We start from the raw sequence: 15,982 nt of genomic DNA, 5'->3' as shown, positions 1-15,982 counted from the left end.
ATGCTATAAAATGATAGCAAGCTGCAAGGATATCATAACAATTTGAATGGTTGGGGTCTTCTTCAGCTGTATAGCAAAAAGTTGGTAAGCACTGAAAGAGGTTGTCCACTACTTCTAATCTACATTGATGGCCTTACTTGCGTCTATTTGTAGTGGTCGGAGCTTGGTACTGCACATCCGACTCCTTATCAAAGCAATAGGTGGCCAGCTACGCAAGTACTTCTGGCTGCTGAAATCGGTAACAGATCGGCAGGGGTGCCGGATGTTGGACCCGGACAATCAGGCATTGATGACCTATCCTAAAGATAGACCATCAATGTAAAAGCAGTGGAAAACCTCTTTTACTCTTTTCTAGGAAACTGGCCATTTCCATGAAAAGCAAACAGTCCAGGTAAGCAGAAGTTGAAAAGTTTGTTTTCACAAGCATTTTGCAATTTCACATATATATGATCATGAGAAAATCCCTTAAAATGAGAAAAAAAAATTGGAGCCAGTGAAACATTTCCATATAAAATCCTAAATGGGCAAGATGAAACATTTTAATTTAGAAGCTCAGAAATATGACGGTGATTAATGAGTTGGGTGTCTTCGTTACCTTAATGCCTTCCTCATCGTTCACTCTGCGGATCATCTTGACGCACATCTCCGTGATTTTTGGAAAGGTTGGTTGCTCCAAGCAGATGTCTCGTAAGATCTTTATCACTCTCTTCCTTACACTTATACCAGTGTCCTGCAGGAAAAAGGACATGGATTTGACTAGTGAGAATATTGTGGATGTAGAAGATAACAAAAATGATAGATAGCAGAGCTTTGACTTGTAATTAGATATATATATATATATTTGTTGTTCTTTGAGAGTTTTTTTTATTTTAACTATTTTTGGACAGTTCTAGACAAGCAGGTGAAGGGTGAGGATTTTCCATGTACTTGGGCTAGACTTACCAGTATCCTCTCTACAAGCATTTCATAATACTGCTCAGCGAGCTGAGGTCTGCAGAGCACAAAACGTCCTAGTAACTCCACGGCTGCTTCTCGCACGCTGGTGGAGTTGTCCATCAGCCTCCCGTGAACTCCTCGCTGCATATCCAGCTGGAAGAGGAGGAAGGGGGAAAAAATAAATAAGATTACCAATGATGCAATTCAAAAAGGAAATCTCAACAAGAAAAAAAAATGATTAATGATGTAATGCAGAAAAAAAAAAAAAAAAAATCATCATAAAGACTCAAAATCTTACCCTTGCAAGGATGCTTGGATCTACAGCTACAACTTCAGACAAACACTTCATGGCTTTCGTTCGGACAGCAATTGCATTCTCCCCTAGTACCCGCAGAATCTGGAATAAAAAAATGCAATAATCTATTGATGAGCAAAGGGACAATGGAAAGAGTGCAGCCATAGTTTTGCCATTACTTCTTATTTACCTGGGTCAAATAAATATCAAAACTCTGGGCAAACGGCCTCATAGAGGCCAAGTATCGCACAATCAGACACGCATCGTCGTAGTCAACTGTGTCAGAACCGGACCTGCGGGCAGAAGATTGTAAAATGATTATGGCCACCCCCCCAAAAATAAAAACCTGACGAAGAGCTGCATTTCTTTTTGCGGCTTACTTCAAAGTGCTAAACTGTGATGGTGCCGTTTTAATGATGCTGCGGAGAAACTTTTTGCGCTTTTCTGCACGCTGCATGATATCACCCGTGGACTCCACCTCTTTCGCGTGGTGCACGCCGTCAGAGTCCTCGTCCTTTTGGGATTTCATGGCTTTCTCAGTCTCCATTGTAGTGTCACGGAACCATTGAGCTATATAAAACTTTCGAGAAAACTGAGGCAGAGGAGACAGCAGGGGATTTATTACGGCTCCTGTATATCACAGCTTCATCTGAACAAGTTACAGAACTGACCATGAAGGTGAACTTACCACAAGAGAAGGGTCCGTCTCCGTGTTTTCCTCAAGGTAATCTAGGAGAGCCTTCTGGAGCTGCTGAATCTCATCTTCACCTTTTGGGGCCTGTAAGAATAACACATTTAGCATATACATCATAGCAGTGAGATTGCATTTAATTCTAGAGTAGATACAAATACACATTTCACCACTAGAGGGCAATATTTTAAATTCTTGCTTTCCTAACAAACAGTTATTGCCTCTGTACAGAAGTTAGATTACACTCTGATCATTGGGGGTCCTAGAGCGGGACCTTTCACTGCTAATGGAGCTGTGGAGCCCATGAGTGCGCGGTGACAACTTCATTCTGACATGGCCTTTCAGAGCTCACAAAATAAAAACTCACAAATGATGGCCAGTACCAGGGCTGCACTGGGGCGAGTTACAGCCAGGAGTGCTGCTGGGTCACTGGCACACACAGCACCCATATCAGCGCTGCTGGGTCAATGGAACACACAGCACCCATATCAACACCGCTGGGTCAATGGCACACACGGCACCCATATCAGCGCTGCTGGGTCAATGGAACACACAGCACCCATATCAACACCGCTGGGTCAATGGCACACACAGCACCCATATCAGCGCTGCTGGGTCAATGGAACAAACGGCACCCATATCAACACCGCTGGGTCAATGGCACACACGGCACCCATATCAACACCGCTGGGTCAATGGCACGCACCGCACCCATATCAGCACCGCTGGGGTCACAGGCAAACAGCATCCATATCAGCACCGCTGGGGACACAGGCAAACACACCTCACCCATAGCAGGACCACTGGGGTCACAGGTAAACACAGCACCCATATCAGTGCCGCTGAGTCACAGGCACACAAAGCACCCATATCAACACCGCTGGGTCACAGGCACACACACCGCACCCATATCAGCACCGCTGGGGTCACAGGCAAACACACCTCACCCATATCAGCACCACTGGGGTCACAAGCACACACAGCACCCATATCAGTGCCGCTGAGTCACAGGCCCACAAAGCACCCATATCAAACCGCTGGATCACAGGCACACACACCACACCCATATCGGCACCACTGGGTCACAGGCACACATAGCACCCATATGAACACCGCTGGGTCACAGGCACACACACCGCACCCATAACAGCACCGCTGGGTCATAGGCACACACAGCAGCAATATCAGCACAACTGGGATCACAGGCACACACAGCACCCATATCAGCACCGTTGGGTCACAGGCACACACAGCACCCATATCAACACCATTGGGTCACAGACACACACAGCACCCATATCAGAGCAGTTTAAAAACCTGTTGCACCAATATACTTCACCTATGGCTGTACCGTCACCTATTTAAGTGTGGTCGTACAGAAAGGTTTTTTATCACTCCTTAAATACAAATTTTACCTACAAAAATGTTATTTGCTGAAACGCAGCCCCAAACTTGCAGGACCCTTGTCCCACTCTCCAGCACTTCCGTGAACAATTTGCTTCTATTACAGTCAAATATGTCACTTTTTGACTTTTCAGTCCAGAGCACCTGCTGCCTTTTTATCTTTTGCACCCCGGTTCCTAATTTTACCGCATAGTTGGGTCACTTAGCCATGTTTCCACATGGAAGGTCTGGTTTTCGGTTGCATTTCTTCCATGAAGACTTCTCCAAACAGTAGATGGGTATTAGCTGGTTTTACTAGTTTCAGCCAGTTCTGATCTGATGGCACTGCTGGGCATCTTCCAACTCCCTAGGAAACTATGCATGTGTAGTCTCATCTGCTGCACTAAGTTTCTATGTCCGACCGCTTTGTCTATGGTCCAGAACATTGCCCATTTCTTGGTATCATCGATGCTGAGAAATACAGTCAGATACTTAGCCATCACTACCATCAGTAGACGTCTGATTGGCTCCAATGTATTCTGTAGCAGGACACCGACCCCTAACATACAAGAACGAGGAGTCCTGGCAGTGACGATCCGGCCCCACAGAGCCCTGATCTCACATCATCCAGTCTTTTCCTTTCACTAATGAAAAACTGAACACTTTATTTTTCATACAATTCTTTCTTTGCAGCATTTTTCCTGCCTAAAACTAATTGCATATTGAATTTTCTATCGATATCTCAGGTCCAACGTTTACCTGCTTTAATATTCGATCTATTGACCCTTGGTCCATCTTGCTGGTGACTGCGTCCTTCCTGAGTCGCGCCGCTACTGTTCCCAAGTAGTCCAACGAAGCCACACGCAGCGCCATCTCTGTAGACTTGTTACTGAACTGATGAACCTGCGACGAGAGATGACATCTTTTTAAATTATGTGACACGGCCAACAGCAGATGACTTTGAATGTTGACATAATTCAGCACTATTCATTCGTATAAAATGAAAGAGACCTACCAAAAGCCGTCCGAGCAAACTCAGCAAGAGCTCAGCGGCCGGCCACTCGGGCTTATTTACAGTAGATAGGAGGTCCTGGACGAAGTTTTCAAACAGCGGCCTGTAGTCCTCCTCCCCCTGCTTACTCCCGCACCTACGAGAAAGAACGGCTTATTATAATACAACATGCAAATTAGTGACAGACTTGTACGTCGCATTCTTCTGGTGGGAGATAAAATAAATCCACCTTCATACTCACTTTTTCAGAAAAATGGACAGAAAATTCTGTGCAGTCCGCATGGCAGTTTCATAGGAGTTGGTGATAAACACATCTTGGTCAATCTGGAGCAAAAAAAAAAAAAAAAAACCACACACAGACAGATGAGAATAGGAGAAATCAGAGAAAATACATACATACACACACACTATTTCTCTTTCGTCTCATTGGGGGACACAGAATCCGTGGTGTGCGCTGCTGCCTCTAGGAGATTGACACTATGCCATGAAAAAGATGTTAACTCCGCCTCCGCAGTATACACCCCTCCGACAGGCTGTAGGACAATCAGTTTTGCTTAGTGTTAGATAGGAGGTGGACAGGGGTCTCTCGCAGACCCATGCCTAACTCAATGTGCGTCGTTCCTTTTCAGGTAACCATGGAGGGATGATACAGTGTAGAGCGGCTACATCTGTATTCCCACACCGGGATCATGAGTACGGCGTGTACTGCCACCCCGTGTCCTCATAAATCCCATGGGCAGGACCCTAGCCCCTAACACGGACTCATGTTCAGGTGTTCGTATCTGGTCCTGACCTTCGTCTCTCATGACTCGCCCCCCCCAGAGCCGGATGATCGAGTGAGACGCCCTTCAGAAAAGATTTGGGACAGCAATCTTTTCGTCAGGTAACTGCTCCCTGTCACGGGGGGAGCTGAAGGTAAGAGGCTGCAGCATTTTTCATGGAAAGAAAAAAAGAAAAAAAAAAAAAAAAAGAAGCTCTTTTTTGCATTTATGGAGGGATCACTGTTACCCTGTGTTCCGTGGCTATAACTTATCTTAAAGGCCAGTACCTGTTTCCAAGCACTGCAGGAATGCAGATTGTGTCGCAGCCGCCAATCCTTCCTCCCGCGGCGGCATTATGCTCCTGGGCTCCAACAGTAATCCAGAACGTGCGTGTCCGATGTCAGATCCCGTCTTCCGGGGTGCACTTCCGGGACCGGCGCCATCTTGGTACTCCAGGAAGTCCGGGGTTGGGCCCCGCCCACCGGTTCCGGGCGGGGCTAGAGGGCAGTTCACCTCTCTCTCCCCTCTGCCTTCGGGCAGCAGCTGCGGTGGGGACACAGGATGTGGGATGTGAGTACTGCACTACAGTGTTGCTCCCTCACCCCGCTCTTTACCCCCGATGGTCGGCAACCATCGTTAAATAACAAGCTTCCTTCAGGTCAGTCCTCCCCACGCTGCTCAGAACGCAGCAGACCCACTGTATTACCTATGCTAAAAAGCAGGTGCAGCCCCCCCACCGCACCTTTCCTGCCAGGGAGCTGGATAAGGCCATCTTGCCTGCCGCCCAGGGGTCAGCCGTTCCCGAGGGAGACAGGAGTGTCCGGGATGGGCCTCTGCCTTATCTAAATCCGTGGCTAACCTTACCAAGGTATCCTAGTACCTGGTAACGGTGCTTGACAAATTGCCACCTCAGACTCCAGTGGACACAGGTGCATCAAAGGAGTCCTTTTTCTGGACCTTCTAGAGGCCGTAAACGGTTGAGACAGGACCACCAACCCAGGTCCCCTTCTTACTCCATCTCACTGCCAGAGTTTCTCTGGCTGTCTGCCTCCTCCCGGTCCTCCCCAGAATCGTGTGAAGTATTTTTATAGACACGCTCGGAGGAGGGTTCTGAATACGGGGCAGAGCAGCCTAGTGCGTCAAGGATATGGTCCAGGACATCACTGCTGCAGTCAATGGGACCTTAACATTAGGGACGCCACATAGAAGCCTGCGGATCAGGCTCTCATTTAAGCGGCATAGGTCCCCCTCCAGGGTCTTTGCCACCCACAGGGATTTTGAGGAGGTGTTGTTCAAGGAAAGGGAAAACCCGACCAGGCGGTTTCAGAGAAGAAGCAATTTTGGGATCTCATATCCAGATCTCACTACCAACTAGACATCCTCCCCTTCGGGGGATCCATCAGTGTCCAGACTCTCTACCAAAAGAGTCAGTCCACTCACCAGTGGGGAACCCCTGGAGGATACCAATGATAGGAGGGTAGAATCCCTGGCGAGATCCACCTCTAAGGCAGCAGCCGCTATATTGAGTCCGGCCTTCGCCTCAGCTTGGGTAGCTAAGTCTCTGTCAAGATGGGTCAAACAGCTTAGACAGGGCATATTGGCCGGGGCCCCGCCAGCAGAACTAGAGGAGTTCGCAGACCGAATCTCTCTGGTCAGGAAGTATATGGTATCAGCAGCTTTGGACGCCGCATCCTGCCAGGCCAAGTATTCAGCAACAGGGTAGCCATCCGGTGAACGGTCTGGCTAAAGGCCTGGCAGGCCGATTTGTCCCCAAAGAGATCCCTAACCAATCTGCCTTTTCAGGATTCCCGACTTTTTTGGTCCAATGTTAGATCAAATCATTAAAGAGGCAGCTGGGGGATTAAGCTTCCTTCTCCCTCAGGCCAGGTCTCGTTGATAGGTTTTCAAACGAAAGGCCCAATCCTTTCGTTCCGCCCCAGCGGCAGATGCCTATGCTCAGTGCCCACAGAGGTTGCAGGCGCCTAGGGACAGGAAGGAGGTGTCCTTTCGGGCCTCTCCTTCATGGCGACCTCGCAGTTCCCACAGCAGAGCTACTAGGTCAGGGCCAGGCAGATCCTCTTCAGCCTGACGCCTGAAGGGATTACAGCTCCCTTCCCAGTCCCTCACCCCGCACTAGGGGGCCGCCTTCTCTTCTGCAGAGATGTCTGGCGGAGTTCAGTAATGGATACCTGGGTAAAGGAGGTGGAATCCACAGGATGCAAGATGGACTTCAGCGAGGCCGTTTTTTTTCTATATCAACCACCAAGAGACGCTGCCATGGCCTCAGGTTTTTTTGCGGCAATCAATTCTCTCCTCAGTGCAGGAGTAATCATCCCTGTTCCCGAGCGTTTTACAAGCCTTTACTCAAACCGCTTTGTAATACAAAAAAAAAAAAGATGGCAGGAATTCCTATGCTCCATAGATATTCAGGACGCCTACCTGCATGGCCCCATTTTTCAGGGACATCAAGGTTTTTTGCGCTGTGCTGTCCAGCAGCAGCATTCTCAGTTGGTGGCCCTACCATTTGGGCTAGCAACAGCCCCAGAATTTTTACGAAGATTATGGCAGCAATGGTAGCCATATTAAGGGACAGAAATATAGTATTAGTCCCACATCTCGCCGATATTCTCGTCAAAGCACCCTCCTTCAATCAGGCTCAGGAAAACCTATCTGCGGTTCTAGTCACGCTGTGCCGGTTTGGTTGGCTCTTCAACAGGGAAAGAATCCCACCTTACGCCAACACAAAACCTAGAGTTCTTAGGGATGCAAGTCGACACCCGCCGCTCGAGGGCTTCTCTTCCCGAAAGGAAGTGGATTACTCTCCGGCAGGGAATTTGATCTATGCTAGAATCCCGACTCCTATCCTTTTGCGCTGCCATGAGAGTCCTGCGGAGGATGGTGGCAGCCTCAGAGGCAATACCCTTTGCCCTGTCCCGTTACAGGATACTTCAGAGGGACACCCTCCTTCAGTGGTACAGGTCCGTCTCTTCACTGGATCACCCTTACTCCCTCCCAGTCAGGCCAGACAGTCCCTCAAGGGTGACTGACCTCCCCCCCTTGTTTATCTGGGGCGGTCCTTTTTTCCCCCGTCCACTGGCAGGTGACAACTACGGATGCCAGCCTCCTGGGGTATTCTGTCACCTGGCGGTCCAGGGGCGATGGTCGAGGTGAATATCCTCACTGTTGATCGACATTCTAGAACCAACCGGGGTCTTTCCAGCACTCCTACATCGGGAAAGATGCCTCAAGGATCAGCCAGTCCGGATTCAGACGGTCAATGCCACAGAAGTGGCATACATCAATCACCAGGGGGGAACCATGACTCCCGAGGCATCGGCAGAGGTATCAAGAACCTTCAGCCGGGCGGAAGCCACGATTCCGGCAATATCGGCAGTTTACATTCCCGGCACAGACAACACGGCCACCGACTTCCTCAGTCGGGAAGGGCTTGCAGCAGGAGAATAGTCCTTACATCAGTACATGCTCCATCAAATCTGCCGACTATGGGGGACTCCGGATGTGGACCTTCGACAGAACAGAAGGGTCCAATAGTTTGTTTCCAGGTGCCGCGATCCTCTGGCAATAGGGGTAGACACGCTGGTTATCCCCTGGTCACAGTTCAGACTCCCTTACCTGGGTCCCTCCCCTACCCAGGTTACTAAAGGGGATCAGGGCGTTAGGGGTGCCGGTCATATTGGTCGCCCCATACTGGCCCAGGAGGGCCTGGTTCGCAGAAATTATCAATCTTCTCGTAAGAACCCCGTGGAGACTCCCCGACAGGCCAGATCTCCTGGCTGAGGGGCCATTTTACCACCCGAATTCTCGGTTGCTCAATTTGACGGCTTGGCCATCTAAACCACAATACTGAGAGCAGCGGGGTTGTTTCGGACCAAAACATTAATACAATGATCCAGGCTAGGAAGCCATCTTCTTCAGGGTCTATTATCGAGCCTGAAGGCTTATTTTTGGCTGGTGTGAGTCTAATCACATCACACCTATACCCTGTTCCCTACCATCTGTCCTAGCCTTCCTCCAGGCAGGACTAGATGCCGGTCTTGCCCAAAGTTCCCTGAAAGGCCAAGTATCTGCTCTCTCTATTTCTTTCCAACGGAATGTGGCCTCTCGCCTCCAGGTTAAGACCTTTCTTCAAAGGGTGGCATACATCTCCTCCTTACAGATCCCTAGTGGATCCATGGGATCTTGACCTGGTCTTGGAAGCCTTGACAAATTCACCCTTGGAGCCCCTCCGGGAAGCTCCCATAGCCCCTGTGTCCTGGAAGGTGGTTTTTCTCATAGCCATCACCTCTATCAGGGGGTTTCAGAGTTGGCGACCCTGTCCGGTCGCCCTCCATTTTTGATTATGCACCAAAACAAGGTTGTTTTGCGGCCTCCTCCTTCCTTCCTCCCCAAGGTGGTATCGGCCTTCCACCTGAACGAGGATATAATCCTACCGTCATTTTGCCCCAACTCTTCCTCTGGAGCGTTCTTTCAATAACCTGGACCTGGCCAGGGCGATAAGGGTCTACCTGGCTAGGACTGCTCCTTTCAGGGAAACAGACTCGATCTTTGTCATTCCTAATGGGGTGAGAAGAGGCCTGCCGGTCTCTACGGCAACAATCATCCGCTGGATCAGAATGGCAATTCTGGAAGCCTACCGGGTGAAGAACAGGGTGTCCTCTGCTGGGGTCAAGGCTCACTCAACCAGGGCGGTGGGCGCCTCCTGGGCGGCACACCACAGGGCATCAGCTATGCAATTGTGCAAGGCAGCCACTTGGTCGTCCGTTCATACCTTTTCAAGGTTCTATAAGGTCCATACCTATACTTAAGCGGACGCCAGCCTAGGCAGAAGAATTTTTCAGGCGGCAGTGGTGAGTTCTCCGACCTGAAGGAGGTTTCTGTCTTCTCCCTCCCCAGGGACAGCTTTTGGACGTCCCACGGTTTCTGTGTCCCCCAATGAGACGAAAGAGAAAACAGGATTTTGGTTGCTTACCGTAAAATCTGTTTCTCAGAGTCTTCTTTGGGGGACACAGCGCCCTCCCATGATTTTGCTATTGTAATGAATATATGATGACTTACATGATAATGTCTCCTCCTACTGCTTTTTCACCAACTGATTGTCCTACAGCCTGTCGGAGGGGTGTATACTGCGGAGGCGGAGTTAACATTTTTTTTCATGGCATAGTGTCAACCTCCTAGAGGCAACAGCACACACCATGGTTTCTGTGTCCCCCAATGAAGACTAAGAAACAGATTTTAAGGTAAGCAACCAAAATCCTGTTATTAAACCAACAGACAACTCCTGGACAGTCTGTGGTGCACAGTGGCGTTGGTGGATGGAACAAGACATGATGTCCCAGATGTGCTCTATTGGATTCAGGTCTGGGGGAACTGGCGAGCCAGTCCATAGGTCAATGCCTTCATCATGCAGGAACTGCTGACACACTTCAGCCACATGAGGTTTAGCATTGTCCTGCATCAGAAGGAGCCCAAGGCACCAGCATGTGGTTTCAAAATGGGTCTGAGGATCTCATCCTGGTACCTAATGCAGCCAGGGTACCTCTGGCTAGCACACGGGGGGGCTGTGGTGCCATTCAAAGAAATGCCTCCTCACACCATTACTGACCCACTGCCAAACCAGTCATGCTGAGGGATGTTGCAGGCAGCAGATCGCTCTCTCCGCGGTGTCTCCAGACTCTGTCACATCTGTCACATGTGCTCAGTGTGAACCTGCTCTTATCTGTGAAGAGCACAGGGCGTCAATGTCAAATCTGCCAAACACTGTGTACTCTGGCAAATGCAAAGCGTCCTGCACGGTGCTGGGCTGTGAGCACAACCCCCCATCTGTGGACGTCAGGCACTCAGACCATCCTCATGGAGTCGGTTTCTAACCGTTTGTGCAGATACATGCACATTTGTGGCCTGCTGGAGGTCATTTTGCAGTGCTCCTCCTGTTCCTCCTTGCACAAAGGCTGAGGTAGCGGTCCTGCTGCTGTGTTGTTGCCTTCCTACGGCCCCCTCCAAGCATCCTGGTGTACTGGCCTGTCTCCTGGTAGCGCTTCCAGCCTCTGGACACTACGCTGACAAGACACAGCAGACCTTCTTGCCACAGCTCACATTGATGTGCCATCCTGGATGAGCTGCACTACCTGAGCCACTTGTTTGGGTTGTAGAGTCCGTCTCATGCTACCACGAGTGTGAAAGCACAATCAACATTCAAAAGTGACCAAAGCATCAGCCAGAAAACATTGGAACTGAGATGTGGTCTGTGGTCCCCACTTGCAGAACCATTCCTTTATTGAGTGTGTCTTGATAATTGCCAATAATTTCCATCTGTTGTCTATTCCATTTGCACAACAGCATGTGAAATTCATTGTCAATCAGTGTTGCTTCCTAAGTGGACAGTTTGATTTCACAGAAGATTGATTTACTTGGGAGTTATATTTTGTTTAAATGTTCCCATTATTTTTTGAGCAGTGTACATACATACATATAATGCCGTGTACATACATACATACATATATTATATATATATTATACACACACACATACATAAATACATACACACCCCCAACACATATATACATACCTCCAAAGAAAACAAAACAACTTTTGGTAAGATGCCAGATTTCCTACCTTCTTATTTGACTCTTCTTCTGCATGCTCTCTATCAGACGGGAGGTGCACCACGCACTGTATGAGCTGTAGGACCAGCGCCGTCACCATTTGGATGTACATGGCTTCCCCGTCGTCATCGCTGCTGTTTAACCTACAGATGCAATCATTCATACATCAGCAGATGAACTGCAAACTTCAAATAAAGGAACTTAATTTATGGAAATCCCCACAATGGTAAATCCTGAGTACCTAAAATTCCTTAGGCTTCTTTTACTTGTTGGCAGTCTTGCAAGAGAGGTGAACAGCTCCTCCAAGATCAGCTGTCTGTGTTTTTCGTACCTAGAAAATACCTGTGAGAAATGCAGAATATAAAGTTAGAAGGGGGGATAAGGCTCTGACAGGCCCCATCTGCAATGCATAGTATCTGTAGCACTGGGAGGACAGCATCTTTAATGGGCCTGGTGCTATAAAATTAAATACCATTGTTGTCTCCCATCTTGTTACACCATTAAGGAAAAAGTGAGGTTGCCATGCTCGTAAAGTCATTTTTTTTTTTTTTTTTTTTAAATAAAAAAAAAAAAATCACAGCTTCTTACCGCAGTGACCAACTTGATGGCACACAGCTGCAGCTCGCTGACGTTCTCCACGAAGAACGGCGTAATCCCCATTGATGACACCTGTGGAAAAATGATAATGACTACACAAATAATACAACGACTAGACAGCTAGCTTAACGGCTCTGCATACTGCCTAATAATACATACAGAAAAAAATATATACAGTGCCTACAAGTAGTATTCAACCCCCTGCAGATTTAGCAGGTTTACACATTCGGAATTAACTTGGCATTGTGACATTTGGACTGTAGATCAGCCTGGAAGTGTGAAATGCACTGCAGCAAAAAAGAATGTTATTTATTTGTTTAATTTTTTTTTAGATTGTGAAAAGTTTATTCAGAGGGTCATTTATTATTCAACCCCTCAAACCACCAGAATTCTGTTTGGTTCCCCTAAAGTATTAAGAAGCATTTCAGGCACAAAGAACAATGAGCTTCACATGTTTGGATTAATTATCTCTTTTTCCAGCCTTTTCTGACTATTTAAGACCCTCCCCAAACTTGTGAACAGCACTCATACATGGTCAACATGGGAAAGACAAAGGAGCATTCCAAGGCCATCAGAGACAAGATCGTGGAGGGTCACAAGGCTGGCAAGGGGTACAAAACCCTTTCCAAGGAGTTGGGCCTACCTGTCTCCAATGTTGGGAGCATCATCCGGAAGTGGAAGGCTTATGGAACTACTGTTAGCCTTCCACGGCCTGGACAGCCTTTGAAAGTTTCCTCCCGTGCCGAGGCCAGGCTTGTCCGAAGAGTCAAGGCTAACCCAAGGACAACAAGGAAGGAGCTCCGGGAAGATCTCATGGCAGTGGGGACATTGGTTTCAGTCAATACCATAAGTAACGTACTCCACCACAATGGTCTCCGTTCCAGACGAGCCCGTAAGGTACCTTTACTTTCAAAGCGTCATGTCAAGGCTCGTCTACAGTTTGCTCATGATCACTTGGAGGACTCTGAGACAGACTGGTTCAAGGTTCTCTGGTCTGATGAGACCAAGATTGAGATCTTTGGTGCCAACCACACACGTGACGTTTGGAGACTGGATGGCACTGCATACGACCCCAAGAATACCATCCCTACAGTCAAGCATGGTGGTGGCAGCATCATGCTGTGAGGCTGTTTCTCAGCCAAGGGGCCTGGCCATCTGGTCCGCATCCATGGGAAGATGGATAGCACGGCCTACCTGGAGATTTTGGCCAAGAACCTCCGCTCCTCCATCAAGGATCTTAAGATGGGTCGTCATTTCATCTATCAACAAGACAACGACCCAAAGCACACAGCCAAGAAAACCAAGGCCTGGTTCAAGAGGCAAAAAATCAAGGTGTTGGAGTGGCCTAGTCAGTCTCCTGACCTTAACCCAATTGAAAACTTGTGGAAGGAGCTCAAGATTAAAGTCCACATGAGACACCCAAAGAACCTAGATAACTTGGAGAAGATCTGCATGGAGGAGTGGGCCAAGATAACTCCAGAGACCTGTGCCGGCCTGATCAGGTCTTATAAAAGACGATTATTAGCTGTAATTGCAAACAAGGGTTATTCCACAAAATATTAAACCTAGGGGTTGAATAATAATTGACCCACACTTGTATGTTTAAAATTTATTAAAATTTAACTGAGCAACATAACTTTTTGGTTTGTAAGATTTATGCATCTGTTAATAAATCCTGCTCTTGTGTGAAGTTTGAAGGCTCTAACTTATTTGCATCTTATCAAACCTGCTAAATCTGCAGGGGGTTGAATACTACTTGTAGGCACTGTATGATCAGAATATGGCCTTTACCTGCAGAATGGTTGTGTCCGTCAGCAGCTGTATCTCTAGGAGTTCGGACAGACTGGCCACAATGTCGCACACCTTGTTGTACAGCATAACAATCACCCTCTGCTTGTGGGTTGAACATTTTGCACGTTTGGCTTTTGAGCTCATCAGTCCTCCTGTATAAATAAAAAAAAATAAATAAAAAAGAGGAACTTTTTTTTTTTTGAGAAAAAATGAAAGAGAAAAATACATTGCTGAAACAAGTAACTCCCCCCTCCCAAAAAAAAAACACTTTTTTTACACATACAAAGAAATGGGAAAAAAAAAACCAATAAAGAATGCAACATGGTATTATGTTAGAAATAAGGCAAAAAACACAAATCCCTGTCTCACCTCCGTGTGGATCGACCCTATAGACAGGATCGTACTGCGGATAAAGTGTGTTTTGTAAATGAAATTTAGTGTACTGAAGAATGCGCTCAATGACGTCCTCAATGTAGACTGCCTTGGGCATGCTGGGGGAGGTCATAATGTTGATCGCTGTCAGACAGGCGTCGGCAGATTTGGTAACTCGCTCCATGATCAGATCTCGCCACAACTTTTCCTCATCCTCTGTATCATTCTATAAAAAAAAAAGGGCCAAAGTCAAACACATTAAATTTAGGAAAGTGTACCTGTGTAGTACTGATATTCATGGCTTTACCTCTCAAATAGGTCATCAATGTGTGACCGACAAGGGCAGCTAAAATGACCACTTACATGATTCAGCATGGTGGAAAGTTTGGCGCCATCCTGGATGTTCTTCTCCAGAATCCCAAGTAACTTGACCATTTTTTCTGAAGAAATCTGGAAATAAGAAAAATATATCATAACACGCCAAGACAGGCCTGAAAGACAGTGTGTGTACATGTGAGGACATTTTCATACTTTATTCATGATGCCCATTGCCTTTATTTTTGCCGACTCGCTGCCAAGCTCATTCAGTTGGTGTTTACCCAACAGAAGGTCAGCAGGGATCTCTTCATCGTCACCTAAAAGAAAAATAAATATATTGCACTTTTAGGCTCTGCTGGACAGAACTGTGCACTATTGGTTGTTGTCAGTGGAGGCGGCATTGTCTCTGCAGGATCGGAAGCAGACTGACACTGGAGATGGGTGGATTCAGCAATATCAGCCGTTCCAAAGCAGTGCTGCGCTCCATGTGTAGGACACCGTCCACCTCTGATAGATCGCAGAGGTGGCTGGTAGCCTAGACAATGAGCAGTACAACAGGAATAAAAATCTACCTGTTATTGAGAACAGAGTGGATTTTTTCAAGAGCTAAATTGCATTTTTTAATTCTACAAAAACTTTGCAATTCTATTAATTTTATGGTGACATAACCCCTTTAATTAAACATTATACAGTAAGGTTAATAATTGTGCCAGTCCTGTCTGCAGCTCTGTGCGCTTATCGGCAGCATGGATGTGTGCAGGAGCTGTCTGCAATTTCATGTACTATTATCAACCGTAAAATCTATTACAATGTAGCATGTGCTGGCAATTTTTTTCCTACATAAGCCGGAGGTTCATGTGGAAAATGGCTCATGTGCAGCACGCTGGCTACCATGGGTCACTGTGCAAGCCGCTGCGCACCCACAAACAGCACGTAGGCCAAGAAAACAAAAAAAGACGCCTTAATGGTAGAGAACACAAATATACGGAGATGAGGCGGCTTGGGACATTTAGGATATTAAAAAATCAAAATTACCAAAACTGCTAAAATCCATATCTTCCAAGTTTTCCAATATCGTTTCTACCGACGCTGAAAACCTCTTAAATGTGGAGGAGTCCATCATTTCTGCAAAAGAAAATACAATGGGCAAATTATTTGCAAACGTATTCAATACAGAGGAAAAAAATATCTAAAATATACGTA

The 15,982-nt window shown here is 47.3% G+C and overlaps 1 protein-coding gene across 3 annotated transcripts in view; it reads right to left on the bottom strand.

The window, feature by feature from the left end:
* NIPBL (NIPBL cohesin loading factor) overlaps window positions 1-15,982 on the bottom strand; it is a 171,401-nt gene that overhangs the window by 16,345 nt on the left and 139,074 nt on the right. For all 3 annotated transcript variants that reach the window (XM_073543950.1, XM_073543949.1, XM_073543948.1), the window contains exons 14-30: window positions 15,815-15,904; window positions 14,993-15,096; window positions 14,825-14,911; window positions 14,459-14,687; window positions 14,090-14,241; window positions 12,290-12,370; window positions 11,943-12,043; window positions 11,712-11,844; window positions 4,559-4,641; window positions 4,321-4,453; window positions 4,065-4,208; window positions 1,920-2,009; window positions 1,612-1,823; window positions 1,422-1,524; window positions 1,235-1,333; window positions 943-1,089; window positions 596-730 (exon numbers count right to left, since the gene is read on the bottom strand). In XM_073543950.1, coding sequence (XP_073400051.1) covers window positions 596-730; window positions 943-1,089; window positions 1,235-1,333; window positions 1,422-1,524; window positions 1,612-1,823; window positions 1,920-2,009; window positions 4,065-4,208; window positions 4,321-4,453; window positions 4,559-4,641; window positions 11,712-11,844; window positions 11,943-12,043; window positions 12,290-12,370; window positions 14,090-14,241; window positions 14,459-14,687; window positions 14,825-14,911; window positions 14,993-15,096; window positions 15,815-15,904 — 2,123 coding nt within the window. The remainder of the gene's footprint in view (window positions 1-595; window positions 731-942; window positions 1,090-1,234; window positions 1,334-1,421; window positions 1,525-1,611; window positions 1,824-1,919; window positions 2,010-4,064; window positions 4,209-4,320; window positions 4,454-4,558; window positions 4,642-11,711; window positions 11,845-11,942; window positions 12,044-12,289; window positions 12,371-14,089; window positions 14,242-14,458; window positions 14,688-14,824; window positions 14,912-14,992; window positions 15,097-15,814; window positions 15,905-15,982) is intronic.

The sequence above is a fragment of the Dendrobates tinctorius genome, unplaced genomic scaffold, assembly GCF_039654945.1.
Source record: "Dendrobates tinctorius isolate UK_male_01 unplaced genomic scaffold, ASM3965494v1 ptg000135l, whole genome shotgun sequence".
Classification (NCBI taxonomy): domain Eukaryota; kingdom Metazoa; phylum Chordata; class Amphibia; order Anura; family Dendrobatidae; genus Dendrobates; species Dendrobates tinctorius.
The sequence above is the reverse complement of the archived record's forward strand: the minus strand, read 5'-3'. Positions and strand labels throughout refer to the sequence as shown.